General features: G+C 39.8%; 1 protein-coding gene and 1 non-coding gene across 2 annotated transcripts; both read left to right on the forward strand.

The window, feature by feature from the left end:
* Window positions 1-17,775: 17,775 nt before the first annotated feature.
* LOC122834383 (G-protein coupled receptor 22-like) lies at window positions 17,776-21,804 on the forward strand. The gene has a single exon (XM_044122785.1). The coding sequence runs from the start codon at window positions 17,864-17,866 to the stop codon at window positions 19,379-19,381; it is 1,518 nt and encodes a 505-aa protein (XP_043978720.1). The 5' UTR covers window positions 17,776-17,863; the 3' UTR covers window positions 19,382-21,804.
* Window positions 21,805-25,816: 4,012 nt separating this feature from the next.
* On the forward strand, window positions 25,817-25,889 carry trnaf-gaa. The gene has a single exon. It is a non-coding gene; the product is annotated as a tRNA-Phe (tRNA).
* The last annotated feature ends 549 nt before the right edge of the window (window positions 25,890-26,438 follow it).

Raw genomic sequence — 26,438 nt, forward strand, 5'->3', positions numbered from 1 at the left:
CTAAGCGCGCGGTCCGGACGCGGGAGGTGAGATGATTTTTTTTATCCTAACTAGACATTTCATGCTTTGTTTGCGATTTCTTTTAAAAATGAAAAATAGGTAGCATAGTCATGGTTGACACCAACCTTCATAAAAAACATTTAAAACTGCGATTTCCTCTTATGATTCCTCAATTGTAGTCAAGCTCCTCCTTTCATATTGCATTTGGTGAACTTTTACGCAGTCCTGACTTTTGCTTTTCAAGTGTCTAAAACGTGAACAAACAGCGCTTTCAACATTTGCAGTCAACTTCTCATCGTTTACGTGATGCGTGCTCGTTGCTAGAGCGGCGCATCGCTCTGCGTGCCGCTCGGCACAGAGCGTGCTCGCATATTGATTTTTTTTCTTTCTCCTGCATTGGAATCTGGGTTTTATTGGGAACCTCGGGCTCTGTCTGTGGGAGTGGGGTGCCTGACACAGGCTGTGCTTCTCCCACGCTCCTCGGGGAGCCTCCCGCTGCAGCTGCTGGAAACACCTCGCTGCTCACCAGCGTGCGCCCGGCCGCTCGGATGCGTTTGCGTCTCACTGCGCAAATGACCATTCTTCTTGTTTGATCAGACTTAAAAAACGCCGTTTTCAATTTGTCTTCATGAGGTTTATGTGTGATAACTGCTGTGGTTGAAGGCTTGGCGGATTTTATATCGTGTTAATCAACAAGTAGCTGGTTAGGAATAATTGCTTGCAGTGGCGCGAACAGACATTTTGGGGGGCAGGTGATCAAGTGGGGGGACGGGAGTGTGGGAAACAGCTAGCTGCGTTACTAATGTCAAACTTTTAAAAAAAGGCTTATATACCTATTTCATATCTATAGCCACATATGCTGCTTTGGGCCACTCATATAAACAGTAAAAAAAAAAAAAAAAAAAAGAAAAAAAAAACCCACCTCCCATAGATTTCAGAAGGGGATTTATTTTGTCTAGGGGAAAAGGGGAAGATGCTCTACCGCCCCCTGGTGTCTATCTGTTCATGTCCATGATTGTTTCCGACAAAATGCTAACAATTACACCATCCAGCTTATTTTCTTGTTTTCTTTACTTCCGATGCATTTAAGTCATTGAAAAAATATTCACACCATTCACTACAACCGAGGTTTACTAGAGAACATTAGCGATTAGTATCATGGAGATCAAGGAGATCTTGAGAGAGAGTGTGTGGAGAAGTTTAAAGCAGAGTTTGGTTAGAGATACGTGTTGGATCTCTCGCAGAATAAAAACACAAAGAGGGGTGCAACTGCAAACTAGCAAACGCAGTCACTAGAAGAACCGTACAGATCAGGTTTGAGAGTCTGGTAACAGGTGGGCAAGAAGAAAGTCATAGAAGAAAGTCAAACAACGTCCTGTTTGTAGTTTGCCATGAAGAGAAGCTCAGCTTCCTGAAAGAAAAGCAGTTGGAGGTGCAGAAGACTGGACGCTGGGATGGAGCTTCTCCATTTAAAATGACCATTCTTCTTGTTTGGCAGAGAAGAAGAACAGTCAAAGGTTTCAGTCTCTAGATGTGCAAAACTGGTGGGCGGACACAGTTGTTTTAATTTTAATGATTTATTCATTTGGAAACACAAACATTTTCTTCTTCTTCTTCATTAATTACAGCTCTAGCCATTCAAAGTGATCATAGGTGAGGATGAAAGCGGAAAGTCCAAGTGATTTTTAACAACTACAAAGTTGAACAAACACAAAAAGTAGTTGACTTGGGGACAAATATGAATTTACAAATCCAATTAAAATCTATGCCAGATTTTTGTTTGTAGAATAATAATAAGAATATCCATGAATTATTTTCCTTCCTCTTCATAAGTATGAGCTTTTAGACTTAGACTTACTTTATTGTCTTTGCACAAAGACACACTTGTGAATTTGTGCACAAAATGTCATTGCTCAGAGTACACAGGATCCAGCTCACAACTCTTCAGTGTTGGATCTAATCACCCAGAATCCTGACAAAATACACACAATTTGTGATTAAATATGGAAAAAGCTTATGGGAACAATTTGTAAATTTAAAGGTGCTGGGATGTTTCCACCGCTGCTTATTATTCACCTTCAGGCTGAAAATGACTCCAACATCAGAGACCAGTTGAACATGGCGCCCAGAAAGTCCAGCATGCTACATAATGCGGTTTTTGACGCAAAACAATTTGTGAAAACAAGAAAATGGTGAGGAAAAAAAAAAAAGAACTAAAGAGATGGACGTACAGAAGATGGAAAGAAACTACATGAGATGCAGCAAGAGGAGCGACTGAGCAGGGAGGCGTTGCTGGAAACAGTGTGGAGGTGGAGATAAGCAAAGAAAGAAGAAGGGAGATGCCTTGATGAAAGCGTGTGGTAGGAGCTCTGTTCTGCTGTGGAGAGCTTTGATTGCAACATAAAGGAGGAAAACACTGACGATAGAAAGCCTGCATGTGTGCGTGTGTGTGTGTGACTGATTCCAGTCGGCCAGATTGATTAACTGACCTCTAATCCTCACTCAGTTGACTTGCCTCATCAGTTTGTTGCTGGACAACTTTCTGTCTCTCTTGCCTTTCAGCGGTCGGCTGTTTCGGCTCCATATTTCATGTGTGTGATGAATAATTCAGGCGGCATGGGAAGCAACACTTAGAGTTCCGATGCTCTCCCCTCGAACCTGAAGCCAGCATTTGGAAAGTCTACCTGAATAATGGATCTGGCTTCATTCGGTGCAAAGTAGCTGAAAGGTAGACGTGACAAATGTGACCAAATAATCTTCTCTCGTTTATCGTCAGTTGAAGGTTTATGCAAACAAAATGTGAAAAAGAGAGAGCGGTTTTTGTAAAAAAAAAAAAGGACAAAAATTATTAAAAGAAATGCTTTTACTAAGTTTTTTTTCCTCATATGTATCCTCTCCCTTAAGGTGCTCTCTAGTGTTCTTTAAAGCTTTATGCCTCTGAATTTTTATTTTCCAGCTTCTCACTACCTGCAGCAGAAAACTACATATTTTTTACTCACCTGAACTGCTAATAGAAAGGCCAACTTGATCCAGTGTTTTCAAATTTAACCCAGTTCATCAGGCTTGTATGCTGGACAGTGACACCCGTCCTTGCTTATGCCCACACTGTACTTACAGATTATTGTTAATATATATAAGACATGTTGCATAAATAATGCTTGTGTCACGACATAACTCTGTAGGCTGATAACGTAGGTGCTGCATGCTTTTTGTAGCTGTAACCGGTGCTGCATTTTCATATTTTATATTCCACTGTTGCGCTGTTGAAGTTTCTGCCTTAACGGGCAAGAAAAAGCAAAGTCATAACCCACAATGCAGTGCAAATTCAGTTGGTCATTAATGTCAATTCGTAAAAAAGCAAAAACAAAAAAAAGGATTTGTCTAAGCAAGCCCAGCCTATTGTATGGAGTCATTCATTTCAGAACAATTCCTCAGATTAGACAAGCAAGCGGCGACAGTGGAAAAGAATCCCTCCCTTTTAACAGGAACCAAAACATACAAAAAAGCGCCTGTTCAGGCGTACTTTCTACAGAACACAAAAACAAACAGTACACAGAGTAAATTAAATCTCTTTCTGTGGCTCAGTTCAAAAAAGACTACAGCGCTGAGCCAGGAGAACTTTCTCTGGGAAAGCCCAGATGATGATGACGACGCCACGGCTTTGTAGGCTTCTGATAAGTTGATCCACAACATTTGTGTCGACTGTAGGTGCATCTGAGGACCTACCCTATAAGGGCAACACCTCAACACAGTGAGTCAGTGACTGACTTTATGTAAAAATAAAAATAACAGCGGACCTCCAAAAGCCCGAAAGTGCAAAATTCATCTGTTGAACCAATTGAAGCTGCAGCAAGTAAAGTTTATATATTTACATTTATATATAAATGTATATAAATGTTTTGTAGATATTTGTTAAAACTGTCACTATGTCTGGACAGTATATTATGAGACAATCTGTGGACAGATGCTGTTGTGAATGCTAAGGCTAGCTAGCATGACCACCAATGACGGTGGATAAACTGTTTTCCTGTAACGGTAAGTTGTTTCTCAGCACTTTGAGCAGTGCGTAAACGGGGATGATTGACAGCTCTAAGTCCCTCCCCCTGACTCCGATTGGTCGTTTTATTATTGGAAGCGGTGAATTTCTTCAGACGGCAATAGTCGCTCAAGAAGGAGGTGGAGAAGTTTTTTTTTTTTTGCCACAGATTATCTGTTTCATGGTATCACAACATGGTGACAGTTTTAACAAATATGTAAAAACCTACTTTTAAAATCTACAAAGTGTAAGCTCCATGGTAATGTGTAGCCATCTTGCAGTTCAGGAAGGAGCATTCAAGGAGATGAATGTTTTTGTGTGCAAAGTGCACATGAACTAATATGGAAATGAGTTTATTTATTTCATTGTGCAAACAAACAAATCCGTAAGGTGGTAAATACTTTTTCCTCATTATTGTTTCCTTTTCCTTCCTCCTCACAGCTATAGTCTATTTTGTGTTGGTCTATCACATGAAAGCCAATAAAACACTGAGATGTTTTTTTTGGTAATATGAAGAAAAGAAAAAAGGTTAAAGAGGCACAAACACTTTTTAAAGTACTGTTTTACTGGGAAAGTCACAAAACGTCCAAGGACTACACTCCGTCCCTCAGGACGCGCGTTGACCAGTCTGTGTGAGCAGGACAGAAATAGAGCTGACCGACCCGAGGACCCTGTGGCTGATTTGTTAGACGTGTTTCATCTCCTGGTATCAAACATTCACAGCTCAATGTGTTACACTCCCGACTCTCATCATCTCTGCTTTCAGCCTCACCTCAAAGCCGTTTAGTGTAGACTGTAAGCAGGAGTCTTTGGAGAGCATCTTACTAACCTGCTTGCGCCGCTATGTGTGTGGCGTGGTCGAAGGTGTTTGTGTGTGTGTGTGTGTGTGTGTGTGTGTGTGTGTGTGTTTGTTCCCTCTCAGGCCACTCGAGCTGAGGATGAGCAGTGGCCTGCAAATATCTAACTGACATTTTGTCTCCATCATGGCAGCTGATCTGGAGAGACTTCTCCAGTAAGCTTGATTTTTCTGCTGCACAAGCGCTTTTTGCTGTATATTCTCATGTTGCTTTTATTTTTATTCTTTTTTTGTGTTGTTGTTGCTCATCCATTTTGCAGCTGCTTCTCAGGGTTGATGTAATGAGTTTGAAGGTATTTTCATGAAAAAAGATTTGTGCCTTGTAGCTGAGAAGTTGAAGTCAGAGAAAAAAAAATCATAGAGGAGTTTTGCAATTTTACATTTGACATTGGACAGTTGCACCTCTTCAAATTGTATTTATTATATATATAAAAAATTAACAGACTCCTCGAGGTCAGGTTTGACCAGGCCAAAGACGTGAACAAGTGACTGCATGTTCTGATTTATTCATAAGCCACAAGTTGAACCTGGAACCATTTTTAATTACGTCTGACCATTAAATTAAACCCCGCAAATTATGCCACATTGGACGCTTTCAGCAACAGAAGATGACAGAAGTTTCATTGTCATGACAGCTTCCCTTGATTGATTTGACAGCCTGATAGGATTTTAGGGAGCCTCTTTGAATAACTTTGCATCATAATGAAAATGAGCGTATTTGAACATAAGCGCAGCATGTCAGCCCTCGGATGAAGAGAAAAGTGGATGTATTTAATGAATGCCTCCTTGTTTACTTAACATTTCGTACTGCAGGAGTGACTGTGCTAATGAGGGGAGCTTTATGACACTTAAACTCCTACTGATGTGGAGGATTATTATAATAAACAGCTAAAATGGCTATTTATTATTGAAGTTGGTACGTTTTTCTATATGCAATAAATAACTTAACAAAAAGAAAACATCCGTTCAGACAGTTAAATACATTTGCGGTTGTCGTATTTGTAATGTGAAAAGAAGAGTGTAGATTTTAGAAGCTGTAAATTTGCCGTCTACCTGGACAACAGACTGTAGTGAAGTTTAATGTGGGGTTCCATTAGTGTCAAAAATGTAAATATAAACATCTATCTAGGTAGCGTGCTTATGTAATGTAACGTGTCTCTGTACAGACCAAAAGTTTGGACACAATTGAATGAATTGAATTCAATTAGAAAGTGTGTATGAAGCTGCGTATGTAGCAGACTTGTGTGTAAAATAATGGCCCAAGTAATTTTTTGCCAAAAGAAATTTTGACAAAAAAAACAATAAATCAAAAAATAACCACCTCTTCTTTTTTTTTTGCCAAAAGATATATATATATATAAAAAAATAAAATAAAAAACTTGGCAAAAAAATTATTTAGGCCATTATTTCAGGAAAGTTACGCAGGGCATATGTTGTACCTATATGCTGTGTGCTTATGTATCGGTAGGGATACCATTAGTGCCAAAAATATGAGATGCAGTGACATCTGTCGACCACTTCTGGACGGTTTTTAGCTGGACTAAAAGAAAAGAGTAAAAAAACAAAACAAAAAGAAAACAATAAAATATTCCAATCAGTGAATGCACCATAGCAGCCGCCGCAGTCGTTGGGTTGGAAGTTGTTACCATGGGGAGCGAGCTCAAAGTTGGCTATTTTCAGTACCAGCGAGGTCTTTAAAAACAAAGTCAGAGGAATTACAGAAACCATTAGAGGCTTTGTAAAATGTATTTTAGTTGGCTGGTCATTCAGGCTGCTGCAGCAGAGTGAGACTTTGGTGGGTGCTGGGCTTTTCACGCTTTCATCATCTTGGACTTTTGCTACTTTGCTTGGTTCATAGTTTATTTTCTAATGCTAAATCAAATGAAGCTGTTTCAGAGTTTTGCTTCTTGGCGCTTTTGCTGAGTATTTTTTGTGGATTTTAAGCTCCGTCTTAGACCAACGTGTGTCTGAGCCGCCACTAATAACAGAGATTTTGTCGACTCCTGTCTAAATGAGGTCTACACGTAGTTTTAACGTGTAAATCATCGCTTTTCTTAATGTTCCTCAAGAAACTTTGTGCATGACACACTGTGTGGTTGACAATGAAAGCTGTTTAAATCACTGTCTCCAATAAACACATAGTCTGAAGCAGTGTGCTCAGCCTCTGTATGCAGAAGGTTTACTTTCCTGGTGCAGCTGTACCCCGCAGGGCTCTGAAGGAAGTAGTTTATGTGCTTTATGCTGTAATTGGCATAGAATTAGAAATTGGCAGATCACTCTCTCTCATGACTGTCTTTTTGTTTTTTTGTTCGTGATTTAACCATTTGTTGTAGTTCTGTAATGACAGAACTGTAGATGATTTTTGGGGAAGGGTCAAACTGGAGTAAGAAAAAAAAAAGGGATTTGGAAAAGTGGAAGTTGGCCTCATTTTGTGTAAACCCCAGTATTACAGACAGTTTGGCGAGGATCAGTCAGAACAAATTGTTTAAAAATGCCTGTGAGGGCTTGGCAGGCAGAAGAAATCCTCCTAAAGATGCTCATTAAATCTTTTTTTTTTTCCCGTTTTCATTTGCAACACAGAACACCAGTGGGGGGAAAAAAGCACAATTTCTCACCAAACTCACTCTCCAGAAGGCAGAGTGAGTGCTTTATAATGTTTTATTTATGTGGCCAGACAAAAGTTCTTTATTAATAAAAGGCACATGGCAGTCAGTATGAAGCTTACCGGACTGGAGTGGCCGGGGCTTGAATCCAATTGATCACTGAAAAGATCTGAAAATGTCTGACATATGTTTCCAAATCCCAACCTGATGGAGCTGGAGGAGAGATGGAAAGAAAATTGGGCCAAACTGCATAAAGATAGGTGACTGGAAGCTGGCGGCTCCGTGTTCAAAACCATTTGTGGCTCTAATTGCTGCCATCAAACAAAGTGTCAAGCAAAAGCTGTGACGTGATTTACTGGTTTTCTGTTTTTGGTAAATTAGGAAAAATCTCAAATCTCAGCATTGTCAAAGTGTTTATAATGTTGAGGAAATGAGTGAATTTAATTAAACTTGGAATAATGCAGTAATATAACACAATGTTAAAAAATTAAGTGCTGTAGATACTTTCTAGATGCAGCGTAGATTTGTTGGTCTGTCCTATAGTTTATGGGATGTAAATATTTTGCACGGCGCTGAGTGTTTGATCTCTCACAGTATGTGTCTGCCTCATTCATCACACGCTTTGGTCTAAAGTTCTTGCAGAGTTCCTGTAAGATACAGGGATCATGAAAAACTTTCCATGTTCCAAAAGCAACCCCAGGGAAAGAATACGCTTTCCGATGCAAAAATTGTCTTTATTTTTAAGGTATTCAAGTCACAATGAATAGAAACATGAGGATATGATTGGCTCAGTTGTCACTGAGCGCATACTTTACACATCCCGTATTGTTACCGTTATTATTCAATCGTGATCTTTTTGTTCTGTGATTCGCAGAGTTTCTATTTCCAGTCAAATTCCTCAAAATAACCCCGCTCCTTGATGGATCCTCCATTCCTGTATCCCGTCTTTATCTCTTATTACTAGCTCTGTCATTTTTGACAACCTGTTACATCAGCATGTCACGCAGGAAAAGCAAGATTATCTCCGCTGCCATTCATCTTTTTAATCTTTGAGCTGCTGCCTCTGGGAGAAGCCAATGTGTCCAAAGCTGTTCAATTATACATGCCAGGCGTTCTCTTGTCTTTCTGGTTCCACACACTGGAGGGGAGAAGCACTGCGGATCAGATGTGTGTGGAAAGTGGTGCTACTCTACATTTGTGATTTTATCTGTAAATCTGAGTCTCTGGTGGTGTGTGTATATTGAACTGAATGAACTATACTGTCACATTACTGCGACACGACAGTTCAGAGGTTTAGTTGGTGTGGCAGTGATTCCTAACCTGCCGTAAAAGATCTTTTTGATGCGTCCGTCTGGAAAAGGGGCAGCGCCGGTGACCATTGACTCAATTTAAAATCAGAGATTCCAACACAGTAAAACTTTGATGGTTCAGTTTGACGCTATAAATAGTGACTTTATGTTAAATTTTAACTGTAGTGAAAAGGATACGCAAGATGCAGCTGTTGGGGAAAAAAACATTAAGAGACCTTAAAATGATCAGTTTCTCTGATTTTACTCTGTATAGGTAAATGTATCTTTTATTCTATGAACTACTGACAAAATGTCTCCAAAATTCCAAGAAAAAACCATTTAGTATTTATTTGCAGAAAATGAGAAATGGTCAAAATAATGAAAAAAGATGCAGCGCTTTCAGACCTCAAATAATACAAAGAAAACAAGTTCATATTGATTTAGAAACAACAATAATAATGTTTTAACTCAGGAAGAGTTCAGGAATCAATATTTGGTGGAAGTTAAGTTCCCAATGGGGTTCAGTGCAGTTGGAGCTATTTATTCTTGATTTCTTTATTCATTTGAATTTTGTTAGTTAATTCTTAAGTGTATGTTTTTTGTATTATTTACAGTATTTATTTGCAGGTTAATAATTGTTGATTCTATTTAATTTTTTGTTTTATTAATTTTCTTATTCATTTTGAGTTAGACAGGAAGTCATGTGGGTCAGTCCACTTATCTATAAGCATAGGGGCCTGGTAAAGGACCAGCAGGCATTTGGGTTTGGGGCCTATGGTTTTTACCAGAGCAAGAGAATTAGATAGGAGAACAAAGGAAAGTTTGAATATTGTAACTGTTTGCTGAAAAGGAAAATAAAAGCAACCAAGACAGTCAACAAGTTTGGACATCAAATTTCTTTTGCCTGCGTACAAAAACTTGACCCAGTGCCTCTTAGTGGCTGAAGAAACTTTTATTGCATGTTTGTTTGGTTTGACAAACAATCGCCACTACAGGCTCTTAATATTTCACAGAGCTGTGTGTGAAATATACGAAAGCAAGAGAGTTTGTTTCTGGTTGGTAATGATAAAACAGTGTTGAAGTATAATCAAAACCAATAAAAACAACTCTTTTTTATTTTCTTGTTATATAAAAAAACAACTGCATTTCAAAATGTATTTACAACTTCCTGACTGGTTCATACAGAGCCCCTAAAGAGAAATTGAAGGAATAAATAAATAAAAAAAAGCTTACTCCTACCAACATCATTTTAAGCTTCTTGATTCCAACAAATAATCGTAGAAATTTTAAACATGTTTGTACACTTCAAAATGACCATAAAATAAAATAATAACAAAAAAGGAAACATCAAGGTTGACTGTTTCTACAAAAATAGTTTTTCAAATATCATCTTATAAAGAATCTGGATCTAAGGCTGACTAATTCAGGTTTAATTGATCCATATATCCCAATAACAACACACATGCTTAAAAAAACACAGGAAAGGTTTTAATGGCATTTTTGAGAAAACTAGAAACCTCAGTTGTTTTGTGTTGTCAAAACCAGAATTTATTATTAGATTTCAAACATCTCAGCTTGAGTACAGAGGATCTTAGTTTCAGTGGTAGCAGCCCAAGTATTTTTAGATAATAAACATGAGGCGTTCAAGTGTAGTTCAGATTCTAATAAAAACAGTAAAATGTCCCTTGAATAGAGCCAAGTTGGAACCTATCAATCAGATACCAACTTCAGCATCACTGACCTGACGCTGGTGGAGCTCTCTTTGGTTTCTAGTTTCTACTTGATCAGACTGTCAAATAAGCAGAACAGAACGAACTTTTTTTAATTGAGTGCTAATGCTGCTCTCTGAAATGATGGCGCCCAGGGTGGAAAGCCACTTTGATCGTGTCTAGCTGCAGACACACTCCCCCAGGTGTATACAGGTGTAAATCTGTCAAATTACATATGAGCAGTGACATAATTAGTGCCTAAAAAGCCCGATCATTTACAGACTGTACTTGTTCTCATTATTGGTTTCTTCAAATCTTGGAAATATTTCAGGGTTTCAATCACCTGGAGGAGTCGTTGGTGAACCTCTTCCACTTGTAGTGACTTAAATATATAAATTACATCCAGAAATGCAATGACTTGTACACTTTCCTGCCTTTGACACTCAGCTAGTTAGCAAGAGTGGCCGTGCTGTTCTCTGCCAAGACTTTTATCTGCATTTAGAAAATGATCTGTCTGCAGAGAGCTAACCTCAAAGATTCAGTCTAATTGGACTTTTTTTTTTTTTTTTAAAGATTGAAAACGTTCTAAGCTCTTTCCTCTCCAGGGTCAGGCTTTTCAGCAAGCGTCACACCGGCTGATGTGTGTGCCACATGAGCAGCTCTTTAATTAGACGGTCGTGCTTTTAAAAATAGTAACTGAACTGTACTTTTGCCTAAAGAGCAGCGGGTTGAGATCACACCAGAGCTACAAATCTCCTAGAAATAAGCTTTAAAAGATACATCTGGAGCAGCCAATCCAATGATCAGGAAAACCAACGTATCACAGCGTCTCCTTTCTAAAGTGATTTCACTTTTGGCGAAAAAAATGTCAGAGGCCATTATTGTAGGACGGTGAAAACGAGTAGGACTCGGCGTAATCCTTCGGTGATCAGACTGCTCTGCTGCTGTGATTTTAAGATTGGGAATATCTTTCCACCTTTGCTCCTTAATGTACCCTGAGTGTGTAGCCCGGTAATCATGCGGCGTTTCACTCAGGCAATCATGAGCCTTCAGAGACCGAAGCAGCCTTCTGGGGCCCGCTGGCAACCAGGAAACCATGAGCTGCTGTAGAGGAAGGCTGATGTAAGACTTTAGAGTGGAAAAAGCTGCCACCTCTGCTCTCTGGGACAGCTTGTTTACCAGCACTAGCTGTTTCTTCCCACTTCTTCGCTTCCTGCCTTCATTTGGCATCTTTTACTCCCCTGCCCTTGTCTAAAATCTCCTCTCCGGCAGGTGGTTCAGGTAGCCTACTTTCTGGTGCTGCGCACCCCCTTTCCAAATGAGAATCCTCTGCTTCACCAATGGTGAGCATTTCCATTTCTGTCCTGTGTTCATCTGAAGCCTCTGGTGCCAATCAGCCTGCTCCCCATCACGCCGGCTGGGAGCGTGAGGCGGCGAGGCCAGCTGCGGGGCTGACTTCTGCACACCGTCATTTCAGAGCGCGCCCGTCTCATCTCACCCCTGAACGTTTTTCATCTGTTCCTTCACCAGTTTTCCTCTCTCTTTGGCTGGCCACGGCTTATTTCTCGCCATTAAAGCCAAAATTTAATCGCAGTCTACACTGCTCTTTTAAAATGTACTCCAACCCTTTGTAGCTCTTATGTTCGCGCTAGCTTACATGCTGTTTAGTTGTATTTCAGATTAGGGGTGGGCATTTATGGTGTCGGTCATCATTTTTCATGATAATGAAAAATGATTCTATGATTTATTGTTCTCAGGATAAATTCCACTTAATGATGTTTAGGAGCCCCCAAAACTGTCTGTATTGTTGGGATTATAAATTTTAATAAATAGAAAATTAGATTAAATGCAATTATGGTTAGTGGTTTAAGGAAACAAATCACACTTCTTTATGACTGGTGCCCTAGTCATAAAGAAGTGAAGCGTATTACAAATGGGAATGTTTTTCAAGACCAACCTTTGTGTTTGTGGGGCTTAAACTATTGTGCCATGTAGTCAGTGAACTAAAACAAAGAAGTAATAAATAGTTCTTATTGACATTATAGCTGCACCAAAGTGCAGTTATAAATATTGTGATGAATTTGAAAGGTGATAAACCTTTAAACTTTAAATGCGTACCTTTGATTTCTCAATCGATTCTGCGAAGAGCATTATTTTACTGTCCACACAACAAAAATAGTTCTGGACCTTTTATTGTTTCCTTTTTGTAGTTAAGACGCAGAAGCAAGCATGTTGTCATGACAAAACTCACTGCCAGTGTCATATCACCTTTGCTCTCGTTAGTGGGATCTCCGGTGCCGTTGCTGGAGCAACAAAGGACGGCTGAAAACCGAGTCCATCTGTCGACTGAACATCTCATTGCTGTTCTGCAGATGTGCGTAGACGTGTACGTTGGGGACTTTATGCTCTTCTGTGGTGTTTTGTCACCAGTGTTTTAAACACTTGATTTAGCAACTTTCACTCGCCAGCTCAGATGAAAGGAGGCTGCGATTGCGATTGCTCTAAATCACAGCTTCCTGCGGGTGCAATTAGTCACCACCCCCTTAATCAGCGATGAGTGTATTTTAAACGTCGGCTTTTAGCCAGTTCTCATCGAGTCGAGCTGCTGCGCTCTCAGAATTAGATAACTTTGAAGAAAAAGCCATCAAGGAAGCGCTTTACATTTTACACTAGTTTTAGATGTTTGGATTCAAATCCTACATTTGACTCAGTGCTTTAAGTCTGGTCATCGGGAGTCACTTTTGTAATAAAATAAAGCTTGTGTAATTCTGAGGGATTATTATAAATTTGGTCGTTGTTATTATTGATTATTTGTCCTGTCCATGCACTGAGCAAAAAGCCTATTTTGGCTGAAACTTTTGATTTTGTCATCATATATCACAGACAAATAAATGTATCCCTCAACTAGATTCAGGATCATTATTCAACATAACTTTATCTATATTATGTGATTTCTATTTTCTCACTTTAGACCTATACACAAAAATAAGCAAATCGAGATAACGAGAGAATCCATGTTTATTCTCCTATAATTACCAAATATTAACATTATGCTGTTTTGGACCTTGAAAATGTAAAACCTAACTTGTTGTAATACTAAATACAAATAATTTCCACCAATATGTGCATGTTTATATCTTGTCAGCTACAACTCTTCAAAACAAATGACGTGGAAACTTATGCAGAGCGCTCCACTGGTGATTTGTATTCTCAGTGACCCAAATCTATTTTCTGAGTTTCATATGACTACTCCTAATTTTCTGAATAGCCATTTCCAGAGTTTCTAGTAACTAATCCGGAGTTCCAAATAGTTAACCTAATTTTCAAATAGCTATTCCTAAAATTCAAAATGATCAAAGTTCAAGGTAGTCAATCCCACAGGTCAAAATATATATTCCTAATATTCAGATATTGTTTTCGAATGTTTCAAATGGCTATTCTGAAAGATTCATGGCGTCATTCCCAGAGTTTCAAATACATATTCCAAAAACTTCCAAAAAAACCTGTTCTCGAAGTTCCAAATAGCTATTAATAGAGTTCCAAATAATTATTCCTAGAGTACCAAATCACTGTTCTAACAGCTCCACAAAGCTAATTCTAGAGTTTTAAACAATTAATACCAATGTTTTAATTACCTACTACCTGAGTTTTAATGCATATTTGTTTGCAGAAACCTGTTCCATCCATCCATCCATCCATTTTCTTTACACCCTTCTTCCCTAATGGGGTCGGGAGGGTTGCTGGTGTCTATCTCCAGCTGCGTTCCGGGCGAGAGGCGGGGTTCACCCTGGACAGGTCGCCAGTCTGTCTCAGGGCAACACAAAGACATACAAGACACACAACCATTCACACACACACTCACACCTAGGGAGAATTTAGAGAGCCCAATTAACCTGACAGTCATGATTTTGGACTGTGGGAGGAAGCCGGAGAACCCGGAGAGAACCCACCATGCACAGGGAGAACATGCAAACTCCATGCAGAAAGACCCCGGGCCGGGAATCGAACCCAGGACCTTCTTGCTGCAAGGCAACAGCTCTACCAACTGCGCCACTGTGCAGCCCAGAAACCTGTTCCTGGGGGTTAAAAAACGTTTTGTCAGAGTTGCAAATTACTCTTTCCAGATTCCAGAATAGCTACCCAAGTTCAAAAATAATGCCAATGTGACAAGAAGTAAGACTGAGATGTTATAAGCTACGTGATGTTTCAAATGATGTCTGATTTGTCCGGTTTTTCTTAACATTCCTGTCGATGCTATTCCAATTTTATATTCACATAAATATGTTTGTGGAGCCACATTAAAATAGGCACACCTACTCTATACTACTATACGTCTATTAGCCTCAAAGAAACACAGAGCGGTTTCAATCTGCTCGTCTTAGGGATGCTGACAGCAGCACTCCAGGTTACCTAGTTTTTCTTTGGATGGTTTCGAAAACAAAATGAGATTTGATTTGATTATGCTGACATAATCCTATTTACTCAATGCAACTAACATCGCAAATGGTTCAAAGTCAAATTCCCGCAGAAGTCAATGTCAAAAAGTGGGAGAAATTTATTTGAATGAACATGATTTCCAAGAATTTTACTGCCATTGATCTACATGAACTACCAAAAGCCACCACAGATGCTTTAAAGCCACTTCCTCCTCTGTGGAGATTGACTGTGTAGAGCAGACACCATTCCCTTTGCAACAGAAACAAGCCTCCAGCAGAAAGCAGCTCACGGAAAATGACCCGGCTGGTTGCGGCAAACAAGTCCGACAGTGGACGAAATAGAAAGAGACAGCGATCAAAATTGTAATCTTGGAGGCTCATACGAGTGCGTGCTTATGGGGTTATGGTAATGGAAATGAGCTGGGGCAGTGACACGCAGGACTTTATTAGAGATGATCATCGTTTATATCACAGGTGAGTGGGCTGTCATGAAGTATCAATATATGCGGATCATGAGCAGGAGAGAAATTATTGCTTCACAGTCAGAGGGAATATCCCTACAGACTATCGATGCAGGGCAGGTTAGTAAACATGTCATGAATTGAAGGAGTTTTTCATTTTGTGGTTTTATTCTAGATTGGGTTTTGTTTTCAGCTGTGTTTCTCATTTTATTTCAGTACTCCATCTTACCTTGTGTGTTTTATTTGTTCTTGTTCCTTATTTATTTTGTCACTTTAGGCCTTGTGCTTCCAGCTTTAGTTATCATTCACACAAAAGAGGCAATTAAATTATTAATTTTTATCTTACACTGGGTCACTTTTACAAAAAGACAACAGGATTTGGCCATTGTAACACCCAGCAGCTGATTAGCATCTATACACTTTGCAAACATTTCCTGGAAATGCCCCATATCTGTGTGTGCACTGTAAAACCTGATTAGTTCTCTTTACTTCAAAAATATAGGCAAATTACTGGTGCAGTTCCTTGAACAAGTCAATCTACATTCACTAATGTTTTTCAATTGAATACAATGTTACAGTTTACACTGTGATAAAATTCTGAATGATAGTGCAGCTAAAATGTAAAAGCCTAATACTAATTATTTATAATCTCAACATTTTAAATGTGCAACATTCCCTCCATTAATAACTGGTGGATTTCATCAAATGTGCTCTAATCTACAAGTGTGTTGTTGTCAATAATGGGGTGAAAATCTTAATTAAAGCATCTGTGAAAACTGTATTTGGCCAACCTTTTAAGATCCGTGGCCAAGTCTTAAAATAATAAAAGTAAAACATTAAGCAATCAACGACTGACCCATTTAGCTGCCCTGTGATATTTTCGAAAGCCCCAGGAATCATCAGTGGCCTGAGAGAGAAAACAGACCATTCACAACCTTGTAGGGAAGCGACCATTCACAGCGCAGCAGCGCAAAACGACAACTAATCTGAGGCAATCTAGCACCAACCTGCCAACATCATAGCAGGAGGGACAGGCTGCTCAGGAGCCAGAGATAACAAGGATATAATTAAACTCCTTCTGCTATAATGTTCTTCCTGCCCTTTCCAGAATAACTCTGACTCTGTTCAGCAGACCTTGAGCTGCGTTGGGTATATTCTGGGGAAAATATGGCAAGAGAACAGCAAGAGTTCCTACTGAAAGATTTTGTCTTGATGATCTTGATGATCTGCCGTAAACTCTGAATGCTATAAATAATTGCTTTTCATTACCTTGGAAAAAATCTTATTTTCTCCTTTCCACATTTCTTGCCATATAACATGTTACAACCACAAACTTCTTTGCCTTTTACGAAGACTAAATGTTATAAACCAAGACCAAGTAGCACATAATTGTGAAGTGGAAGAAAAAAGATACCTGTTTTATACATATTTAAAGAAAAAGTCTGAGGCATTTGTATTCAGCCCCTTTACTCTGAAACTACTTTTAATGTAATCACAGTATAAATCCAAAAAGCCATGTTGGGGACATGGTGAAAATGTGGAAGAAAGCTCTGTGGTCAGCATAAATATTCCCTGACCTATATCCTAACACCATCCGTTTCCTTCGGTAAACAGGGAACTGGTCAGAGTTGGTGGGAAGATGGGTGGAGCTAAATACAGGTTAATCATGGAAGAAAACCTCAACTTCCTTGCACTTAACAATTATGTGCTACTTTTTGTAGGTCCGTCACAAAAGCTTAAAATACAGAAATGACGTCGCTTACTTCTACGTGGTACAGCATATGTCACCTTAACTGCTAAATTATGTTTTAATAACTCACTATGATTGGGCAAGTTCTGCCGTAAAGTCTCTAGTGTGCTGCCTTAGACACACTATATATTGCTTTAGCTATAGCTCCTCTTAAAATTCAGATGGCTTTATATAATCATGTTGTCTTCCACAGGCAGCAAAGCTCAAATTGTGGCTAATTTTATATCTTATGCTCAAAGTGTTGTTAGTGCTGATGAACTGAGTGCAGCTGATTACATCCCTTTGTTCAGTTTGGCTGTGCCCCCTGAGCTCCAGTGCAGCGTGTTGTAGCAGCTAACATGCATACAGAATCCCATCTGTGGCTAAGACAAAATGCTAATCAGCGACACTGATTGACAGCATGTTGATTGATGCATAATTCAGAACTTGTTCTGTGCAGGAGATGGGTTTTATCAGTGTGCATATGCATGAGATTGACATATCTCAGCCAACATGCATTGGTTACAGTCTTGTCTTGTGACATTTGAGTCCATAGCCACGTTCAGACCCTTTGGGAACGACGTTTGGATTCTGTCCCACACAGTCCATTTCTCATCGGTCTGTTTTGTGTTCTCATCTCTCCAGAACTGTCACCTCCACACCATGGAGGATCGGGCCGGTGCATCATGGGAACTAATCTGCAGGGGACCAGACACAACACTCGACAAGGACTGAAGGGTCGTCATGGAGACTGACAGCTACACCGCAGGCCCGGCCACCGCTGACTGGATGGGGATGACAGCGGGCCTGGTGGTTACGGAGGCCCATCAGGATCAGGGAGGAGATGCCTCACCGGTCAGTGGTGTGACCTGGCAGATGCCGTACTCACTGGGCTTCCAGGTGTCGCTCACCGCCTTCCTCATGCTTGAGCTGGTGCTGGGGTTCAGCAGCAACCTGACGGTGCTGGTGCTCTACTGCTCACAGTCTAATTTGGTGGACTCTGTGAGCAACATGGTGACGGTCAATCTGCACGTGTTGGACGTAGTGGTGTGCTTGCTGTGTGTGCCGCTCACTCTGGTGGTGGTGCTGCTGCCGCCAGGACCCAATCTGGCCTTGCTCTGCTGCTTCCACGAGGCTTGTGTCACATTCGCCAGCATCGCCACAGCCATCAACATCCTGGTCATCAGCCTGGACCGCTACGACATCTCGGTGCGTCCGGCCAACAGGCTGCTGACAACACGGAGAGCGGCGCTGCTCCTTACTGCCGTCTGGATCACGTCGGTTGCAGTGTTTTTCATGCCTTTTTTGGAGGTCCAGTGGTCCGGTGCATCAGAAGCAGAGGAAACAAGTCAGGTGACCTCCTCAGTTGGTATTGGGGGAACAGCTGTGCCAGCATGGCGGAACAGGACCCTTCTATGTGTCGGTGGTCAGGGCTATTACACAGGTCTGGGAATGTATTATCATCTCATACTTCAGGTGCCCATATTCTTCGTCACCGTGGTGGCCATGTTGTTCACCTACTCCAGAATACTGAGGGCTCTGAACATCCGCATCGGCTCTCACATGAGGAAGAGCCAGCGGAGAAGGGGGCGCCACAAGAGGCAGAAAGAGAGGAAGGTGGGACTCAGGAGGAATGACGAAGAGGGAGGAGCGGAACAGTGCACCACAGATGGTACCAAACAGCTCAGCCACCCCCCACTCATTCCTTCCCAGTCTCCGACCCCAACAGCTACCTCTCCCCCAGCCCAGTCCTCTGCCGCTCCTCTCATCGCCTCTGAGGCAGGCGCTGCCACTGCCCTGCCGGCCACCATGGGCGTCCAGGCCTCTGTCTCGGCGATAATAGCGCTGCGTCGGGCAGTGAGACGCCATCGAGATCGTCGAGAACGACAAAAACGGGTGTTCAAGATGTCCCTCATCATCATCACGACCTTCCTGGGCTGTTGGGCTCCTCTTTCCGTGACCAACATACTCATACTAAGCATTGGCCCCAGTGACGTCCTGGTCAGCCTGCGGCTCTGGTTCCTGGCCCTCGCTTATGGCACCACTGTCTCCCACCCGTTGCTCTATGCCTTCACCCGACAGAAACTGCGCCGTGCCCTTCGTGCCAAAGTGAAGAAACGGGTGGTGTCTCTGCTGCAGGTGGATCCATCACCCGGGGGCACGGTGATCCACAACTCCTGGGTGGAGACCAGAAAAACCAGCCGACAGGTGCGGCTGGAAGCAAGAGAAGGCACAGACCGTCACCTGGCCGAGGCCCTTTGAGGCCGAGACCCTTGGGTCCAGATGGAATAATTAAAAAGCAGAATAAGGTCGCAGGTGTGTTCCATCATGAACTTCACTGAAGCGAGGAGCCGCTGTAAAAAATGCGAAGAGTGCATTTTTTTTAACCTCTGGGAGACGTTTAATGTAACCACCGGCAAGGCCCGGCTAAACACGGCTCCGCTCACCTCAGGCACAGGTTGAAACAGGACGATGTCGTCAAAGTGGAGCACATAGCTTCCACACATATAAATGAGGCTGTATCATTTGTACCTACTTTGTCAAACACTGAGGTTTATTTACACACAAAAAGTCTTTATGTAACTGTAACCAAGGATGGGTTTCTCCAGAGAATGATCTGATCTGCTCTCCCACTCAAATGATCTTATGTTCATTCACTTTAAATACATGGATATTCTTCGAATCTAATCAATACTAGCCCTGCTTTCTATTTTGCAGAAGAAACATTTAGCAAGGAAATAAAACACTGCCACATAAACTTGAATAAACCTAAAAGAGGAAGGCTAAAGGATTTGGTCTAGAGATGAATATTATGTCTTAAGACAGTAAAAGTGTAAAATGAGATTTTGCAGTTTTGCACAGATATAACAGGGTTATGTAAAAAAATTTGCATCAGCAGTTGACATTACTGCACTTTCTTTTATTCCTAGTTTTTAACTAATGGTGTAACATCTTGCAGAAACTTGCAGATTAGCTGATCGCTGCTTCTTTTTACTCTGCTTTGTTCTGTCCAATACAGTGCCTCACATAGAACAACAAAAAGGAGTGCTAAATTATAAAAACCAAACTAATACACAGTTAGAATGTTTTACAAATAGATCCAGTTGTTTGGTCTGGAGAATAAAGGAAAAACAACTAACACCCCCTGAATTAACCAGCCGCATGATAGAACATGGTGTGGGTTTATTAGTTTATTTGGTAGAAATTTGTAGAAAATTCTGAAAACCATGTAACATTTTCTTTTCAGTTCACAATCATGCACTACTTTGGAATCCTGTGGAGTAAAATCACAATGAAACAAAAAAAGGTTTTAAGTTGTAATGAGACAAAAGGTGAGAAGGTTCAACAGGTATGAATGCTTATGCAAGGCACTGTAGAAACTGGCCACAGAGTTATATATGGTGTATGTTTTAGATTTTTTTCTGATTCATAGTAAGCTCAAAAGAAAGACTAAATGTTGACAGAATTGTGGGTGATGACTGAGAAAATGAGTCAAACTAACCCTGACAGAAATAGCAAAAAAGTACTTTACGTAAATGTTTTACGAAGCAACAGTGGAGCTGCGACCTTCACCAATGATATTTGGATACTATTGAGTAGATGTCTGTAGCTCATTGGTGCAGTGCACTTTTTAAGAAACATGTATGTACATGTTGTAAATATCGCCCAGTTGTGATTTATTACACGTGATTCTTCAAAACGAGCAACTTGCTCTGAAAGAGTTTTTTGGCCGACTTTTCTAGATTAGAGGAGTGTTTCACACAAGACGGCAGCCGGCTCCTGTTCAATCGGATCAATGGGACTATTGTTAATATTATTATTATTAGGACACGTGGTTGCTGTTGACTTTCTGCTTGTGTGCTCACTGTTCTGAAGATATGCCCACACTGCATCCATGTGAGCTGTCGCAATGCATTTTTGAATGTAAACACATGGAAAATGCAAAATGATGTTGTTTCACACCAAGAATATGCGATATTTATGTTTTCTCTATGGTGTTGATTTATAGTGAATGTATCAGAAATTACTTTAATTACTTTAATAAATCTAAAAAAGCATTAGGCACTAATTTGCTTTCTTTGTTGTGTACTCTTTTTCTATGAACTGTGTGTTATACATCAAGTTAAATGTTCAGTTTTTCTTTGCTGACGGCGTAGAAAGTCAACTTCAGTTTTCATTTTCTTCTCAAGTTGAGCCATAGATCACCACTTTGACTTTCATTCTGTGTTCTCAATAGAGTAATATTATATCTTTTACATAAGATGAGATGTTAATGTATGCTATAATTTTTTCTTAATCAGAAAATTAGGAACTGAGTTGATTTTAGAATAGTTTCGCTGAATCTCCTCCCTACTGACCTATTTGAGCTCCATCATGACGCCATATTGTTTCAGTATCCATGTCCAGCTTTGGATCCCTGTGTGGGCACTGAGCGCGTCCACCTGGCACCGTTCAGCATGTGCTCCTCCATGTGGATCCTCCTGCACACACACACACACACACACCAGCTCCATAGCTGGCAAAATTAAAAAAATAAAAAATGAAGAAATCAACTTTGCGTGGGTTCTGTGCTGTGTGGGAAGGAGGAGCTGCAGGCCTCAGCAGGAAAGTAAAAAAAAAAAAAAAAAAAAAGAGGGTCATCTATGTGGGATGAAGCCTGCAGGGCAAAGTAGGCTAATTCAGCAGAGAGAATAAGTAGGCCACTGATATCACAGATGATTTTTATCTGCTTGTTAAAAACAAATAACTAACATCACAGGTTTTGGGGTAAAATGAAAACAATGGTTTCATATCTGCTATTTTATTTCAGCCAAACATTGTTCTTGACCCAGAAACTGTGTTGTAAATTTGACTTTTTTTTTTAAGCTTTTAAGTCCTTCCCAAATTCAACCGAAACAAAAATGATGATGATGATGATGACTAGGTAGGACTGAACTCTTTTAGATGCTAATTTGGCCACAAGAGCTAACATTTAAATCACACTTAGTCGTTAGTTCATATCTCCATTTGGTCATTTCTACATTATGAATGCGACAAATTTCAATTAATCTGTATTATACTTTATCTTTTCACCTTTCACCAGGAGTAGTTATTTCAAATGATGTTAGTGTGACAAAGATTAAAAGCAATCTCATGAACTTTAGAAGCTTATTGATTGATTTTGATTACATAAGAAGAAGCAGGAGACTCTTCACAATGCATTTCTCTGAATTTTATCTCTTTAACCAGATAAAATAAGATACAGATCATTTATCATTCATTCCTATTGGAGGTTGAACTTAAGGTTCCTTGGAGACCCTTAACTCTCAAACTTCAGGGGCTTCTTTGGTTTATTTTCAACTAAGAATTTAGAAATCAGAGACAAAGATGCAGGGCACTGGAGAACTGTTTAACTCAGAAAGTAAAGCCAGTTTTTCTTTACATTCAAATCGGTTTTGGCTCAGTGGGGAAACAGTCAGACTGAGTTATGTTTAATACATAAATCCTGGACATGGAAGTATGCTGACTATGACAGCAGCAGAAGATCCAAATATACACATGACATGATCTTTAACCTGAACGACAAGATGCATGTAATTTGGTAAAAAATAAAGTGCTTTTCAGATGACGCAGCTTTGTTAGTCACAATACCTGCGCACGAGAGAGTCACCTGACGTAAGATGACAGAGCTCTACATCCCACTTACCCAATGACTCATATTACAGAAGCGCAATTAATGAGAAAACTGGCATATTTATTTTTATAAACCAACATGAAGATGAGATGGAAAGTCTATTTGTATCTTGGATTGGTGTTAGTTTGCACATCAGGCACATCCAAAGAGTATAAAGAAAAAAAAATCCAAATAAGATCATAAACATGTGAAAAGAAAAAGTTAAATCAGTTATTAACTTACAACTCAAATCAAAAAATCTAAACCTTACGTATGAAGACTATTGTCAAATGTTGATATATAAACTCACCCAGTAAAAACAACTAACCAAACAAAGAAACTGTGGTTACGTTTCTTTAAAAATAAACAAGCAAACAAACAAACAAAACTACATAATGGCTAGAATGTGTATTTAAGGTTAACAAAGTTGAGTCACGGCCTTTCTTCTTCTTCTTTCAGTTTTATTGGCGGATGGCAACCAACTTACGGTGCGTTTACCGCCACCTACCGGACTGGAGTGTTGTCATCAATTATATTCCTACACAACCGTTTGTCTCGTTTGTTTTGTTGCTTTGAGAAGAGTAGGTGGGCGGAGCTTTCCAGACCCAAATTTGTGACGTCTGCTCACTCTAGAAATTTCCGCCAACATCAAGGGGCATTATACTCAATCTGTTGTTGTAATAGCTGAGAAAGAGACAATGAATTTTGAAACTGCTTCATATTTAACTCTGTGAAATTTACTGGGAACAAATTATAATTTCAGAATGAAACATACAGTTGTGGACAGAATTTTACATCCGCTCTATAGTGAGGAAGCACTTTGCCTAGTGTTTGCAGCAGCTGACCACACAGTCTGGACAAGTATCCAGAGAGCTACTTGGTCAGAACTGACTCTGAAATAAAGGAAGCTGACTTAATATGGAGTTCCTGGAACCACAATCACCTCAACTCTATTAGAAAGGTAAACTTTGTGGGTTTCTGTTGAGAAGTCGCTGGTTTGACATTTGTCAAAATTGAGAGAGTACCATTTTGATGGCAATATGGTTTCCAAATATTAGGGTGGCTATATATATATATCTGAGCACATATAAACATAACCATAGAACCACGATAAAGATTCAGACAGTCTGCTAATGCTTTTAAATCCACTGACTGAATAAAATATGGTGCTTCAACAGCAATAAGAACTCAAAATGAACACAAAATTCATCCCCATATGAGAGAATACAAACACAACAGGGGGCATAACATAGAAATTAATGCTAATAATAAATAATAATTCAAGTCTAACCCTCACAAACTGAAATAATACAGTTTCACTGATAGATGCCCCTTTGAATTTTTAATTAACACACAGAGAGGTTCATGCAGTTATGGGCCATTGTTGCACACAAAATTAAACAGAAAAATAATTACTGCCTGAATGGAAATTTAACAATAAAGAGATTATTAGGGAACAGTGAAAAATAATTTGTCAATCCAATCCCCAGCTCTCAGTCAGACTTAATTTATTACATCTTAGAGTTACAAATAGAAATTTGGCCATCCTGCCAAAAGGCAAAAAAAATTAAAAATAAATAAATCATAAGGTGAGTTGTTCGCAGTGGCTTTTGTTGGAGTAATAAAACACAGTTACAGCAGAAAAAAAGACAGGTAACATGCAGACCCAGAGGTTCCTCCTTAAATCATCAAGACATAATCTTTGTAGAAATCTGTCTTGTAAATTGAAAACTTTGAGGTAACAGAATATTACCAAACCCGGTCATCAAACATAAACTCAGCTCTTTTATCCCTTTTGTTTTTCACTCAGATTACACGCCATGCATTGAGAGAACAAAGAGTAATTTTCTCAACTTTCTGCAAAGAATGATCAATGCAGAATGCTGATTTTTATTAGAGAAGCTCCTGACTCACAGAAATCCAACGGTGTCAAAAACCAGAGGAGGTGCAAAGAAATGAAGCTTGTAATTTTCTGCTTCATGACTTCTTCACATTTTCACCATGAGTGATCTGATATTTTTCCTTCCACTAGCTAACTTGGAAACGCTTTCAGGATTCAAATATTGACTGCTTTCAGGATTGTTTTTCAGAACCAGAACATTCAGCTTTGTGTCAAAGCTCTGGTTTCCTAATTTGATGATTCCTATTAAAGGCACTAATCAGGATTCTGTGGCGAATTTCAGAACTCTGTGTTTTGTAAAGCTTTACCCTGCTGATGCAAATTTTGGCCAGTTCTAGTTTCTCTTAAATAACTATATGACAAACAAGAATAGAAGAACAGCACTAAAGAGAGTTAGTTAAAGTCTTGCTCTCTTCCATGATCTTTACTTGGGTTGCAGAGACACGGGTCCAGAGGGGTAAACTGAACATGCTTTTTCCCAGCACCCCTTTCAGCTTGCTGTATGAGATTCCAAAGCATTCACAAGGTGAAAAGATTCAAGCAAAGGCTAGTCCCAAGACTTGTGTACCTTAGAATGATGTCAGACAAGATTAAACTTATTAGGTTAGTTCCATACCTAGTTCCTGCCCCAAAGACATGCATCACTGATACATAGCATGATCCGTAATATTCCATGGTATTACATGCAGTTTAATTTGGGGAAATCATAAACACAACTCATTAGTTATAATAAAATTGTAGTTGGAAACTTATTTCAATATATTATCTGAGAACCAAAGATTTATGTTTGATCGCCCTCTGGTGGGGACTTTGACACATTGCAGACACGTTTATTGAATCTCGCCGAACACGTAAAAAACTACTGCTTCCTATCTTAAATTCCATATTAAAACATTCACATTTCTTCCTGTTATAATAAAATATTCATCTAATGCAACTGTAATTTCTGGAAAATGTAATGCTTATCAGAGTCTACGAATATGTACTTAAATATCCAGAATACTACATAGTGTTATTTTTTTAATTTTTTTATTTTTTGCTGTATTGTTTTAATTTTTAGTAAAATACCAGATCATCCATTATATTTCTCAAAGAAATCACACAGATCACGTTTTCGAATACATGTAATTACACGTCATCAGGTGCCGAAATAGCTCAGTTGGGAGAGCGTTAGACTGAAGATCTAAAGGTCCCTGGTTCGATCCCGGGTTTCGGCAGTGATTGCCGCTGAAAGCATTTTTGAATGAATTCACGTATGTAGGTATACATTTAGACCTGTACAGTCATGGTCTTTGGGAAAATATTTTGTGGCTGTCACTTGACGTTTTTGACTATATGTCTGAACTGTTTGCTCTCACCAGGAAATTTGAGCACAACACAGGAACATAAACCAATTGCTGTTACAAGATCAGGAAACATTGTGCCAGGTGGATCTCAGAAAGATCACGGGATGTTTGTTGGAGCTCTCCTGGCATATTGGAGGTTCAGACTGTTTCTCAGCTGTTCTGGCTCGTGAGTGAGTGTGCTAGGCTGCTGATGTGTTGAGGCAGCAGGGCCTCGGTCCAAAAGAACATGCCTGGGCCACAGCCCACTAAACAGGTCAGAGATTTGCGTCATTGCCATTGAAACCTGAATGAAAGACCAAACAGCTTTCTCTGTGGGGATGTGCTAATCAGCAGTGCATAAATAATGAACAGAGGGAAAATGTGTTAAATCACTGATCAAGGGAATTCACTGTAAGGGATGGAAACGGCGCAAAGTTCTCA

The sequence above is a fragment of the Gambusia affinis genome, linkage group LG07 (assembly GCF_019740435.1).
Source record: "Gambusia affinis linkage group LG07, SWU_Gaff_1.0, whole genome shotgun sequence".
NCBI lineage: Eukaryota > Metazoa > Chordata > Actinopteri > Cyprinodontiformes > Poeciliidae > Gambusia > Gambusia affinis.

Bases quoted from the DNA above. Each gene is read 5' to 3' on its own strand.
- LOC122834383 (XM_044122785.1), top strand. From the start codon at position 17,864: ATGGAGACTGACAGCTACACCGCAGGCCCGGCCACCGCTGACTGGATG.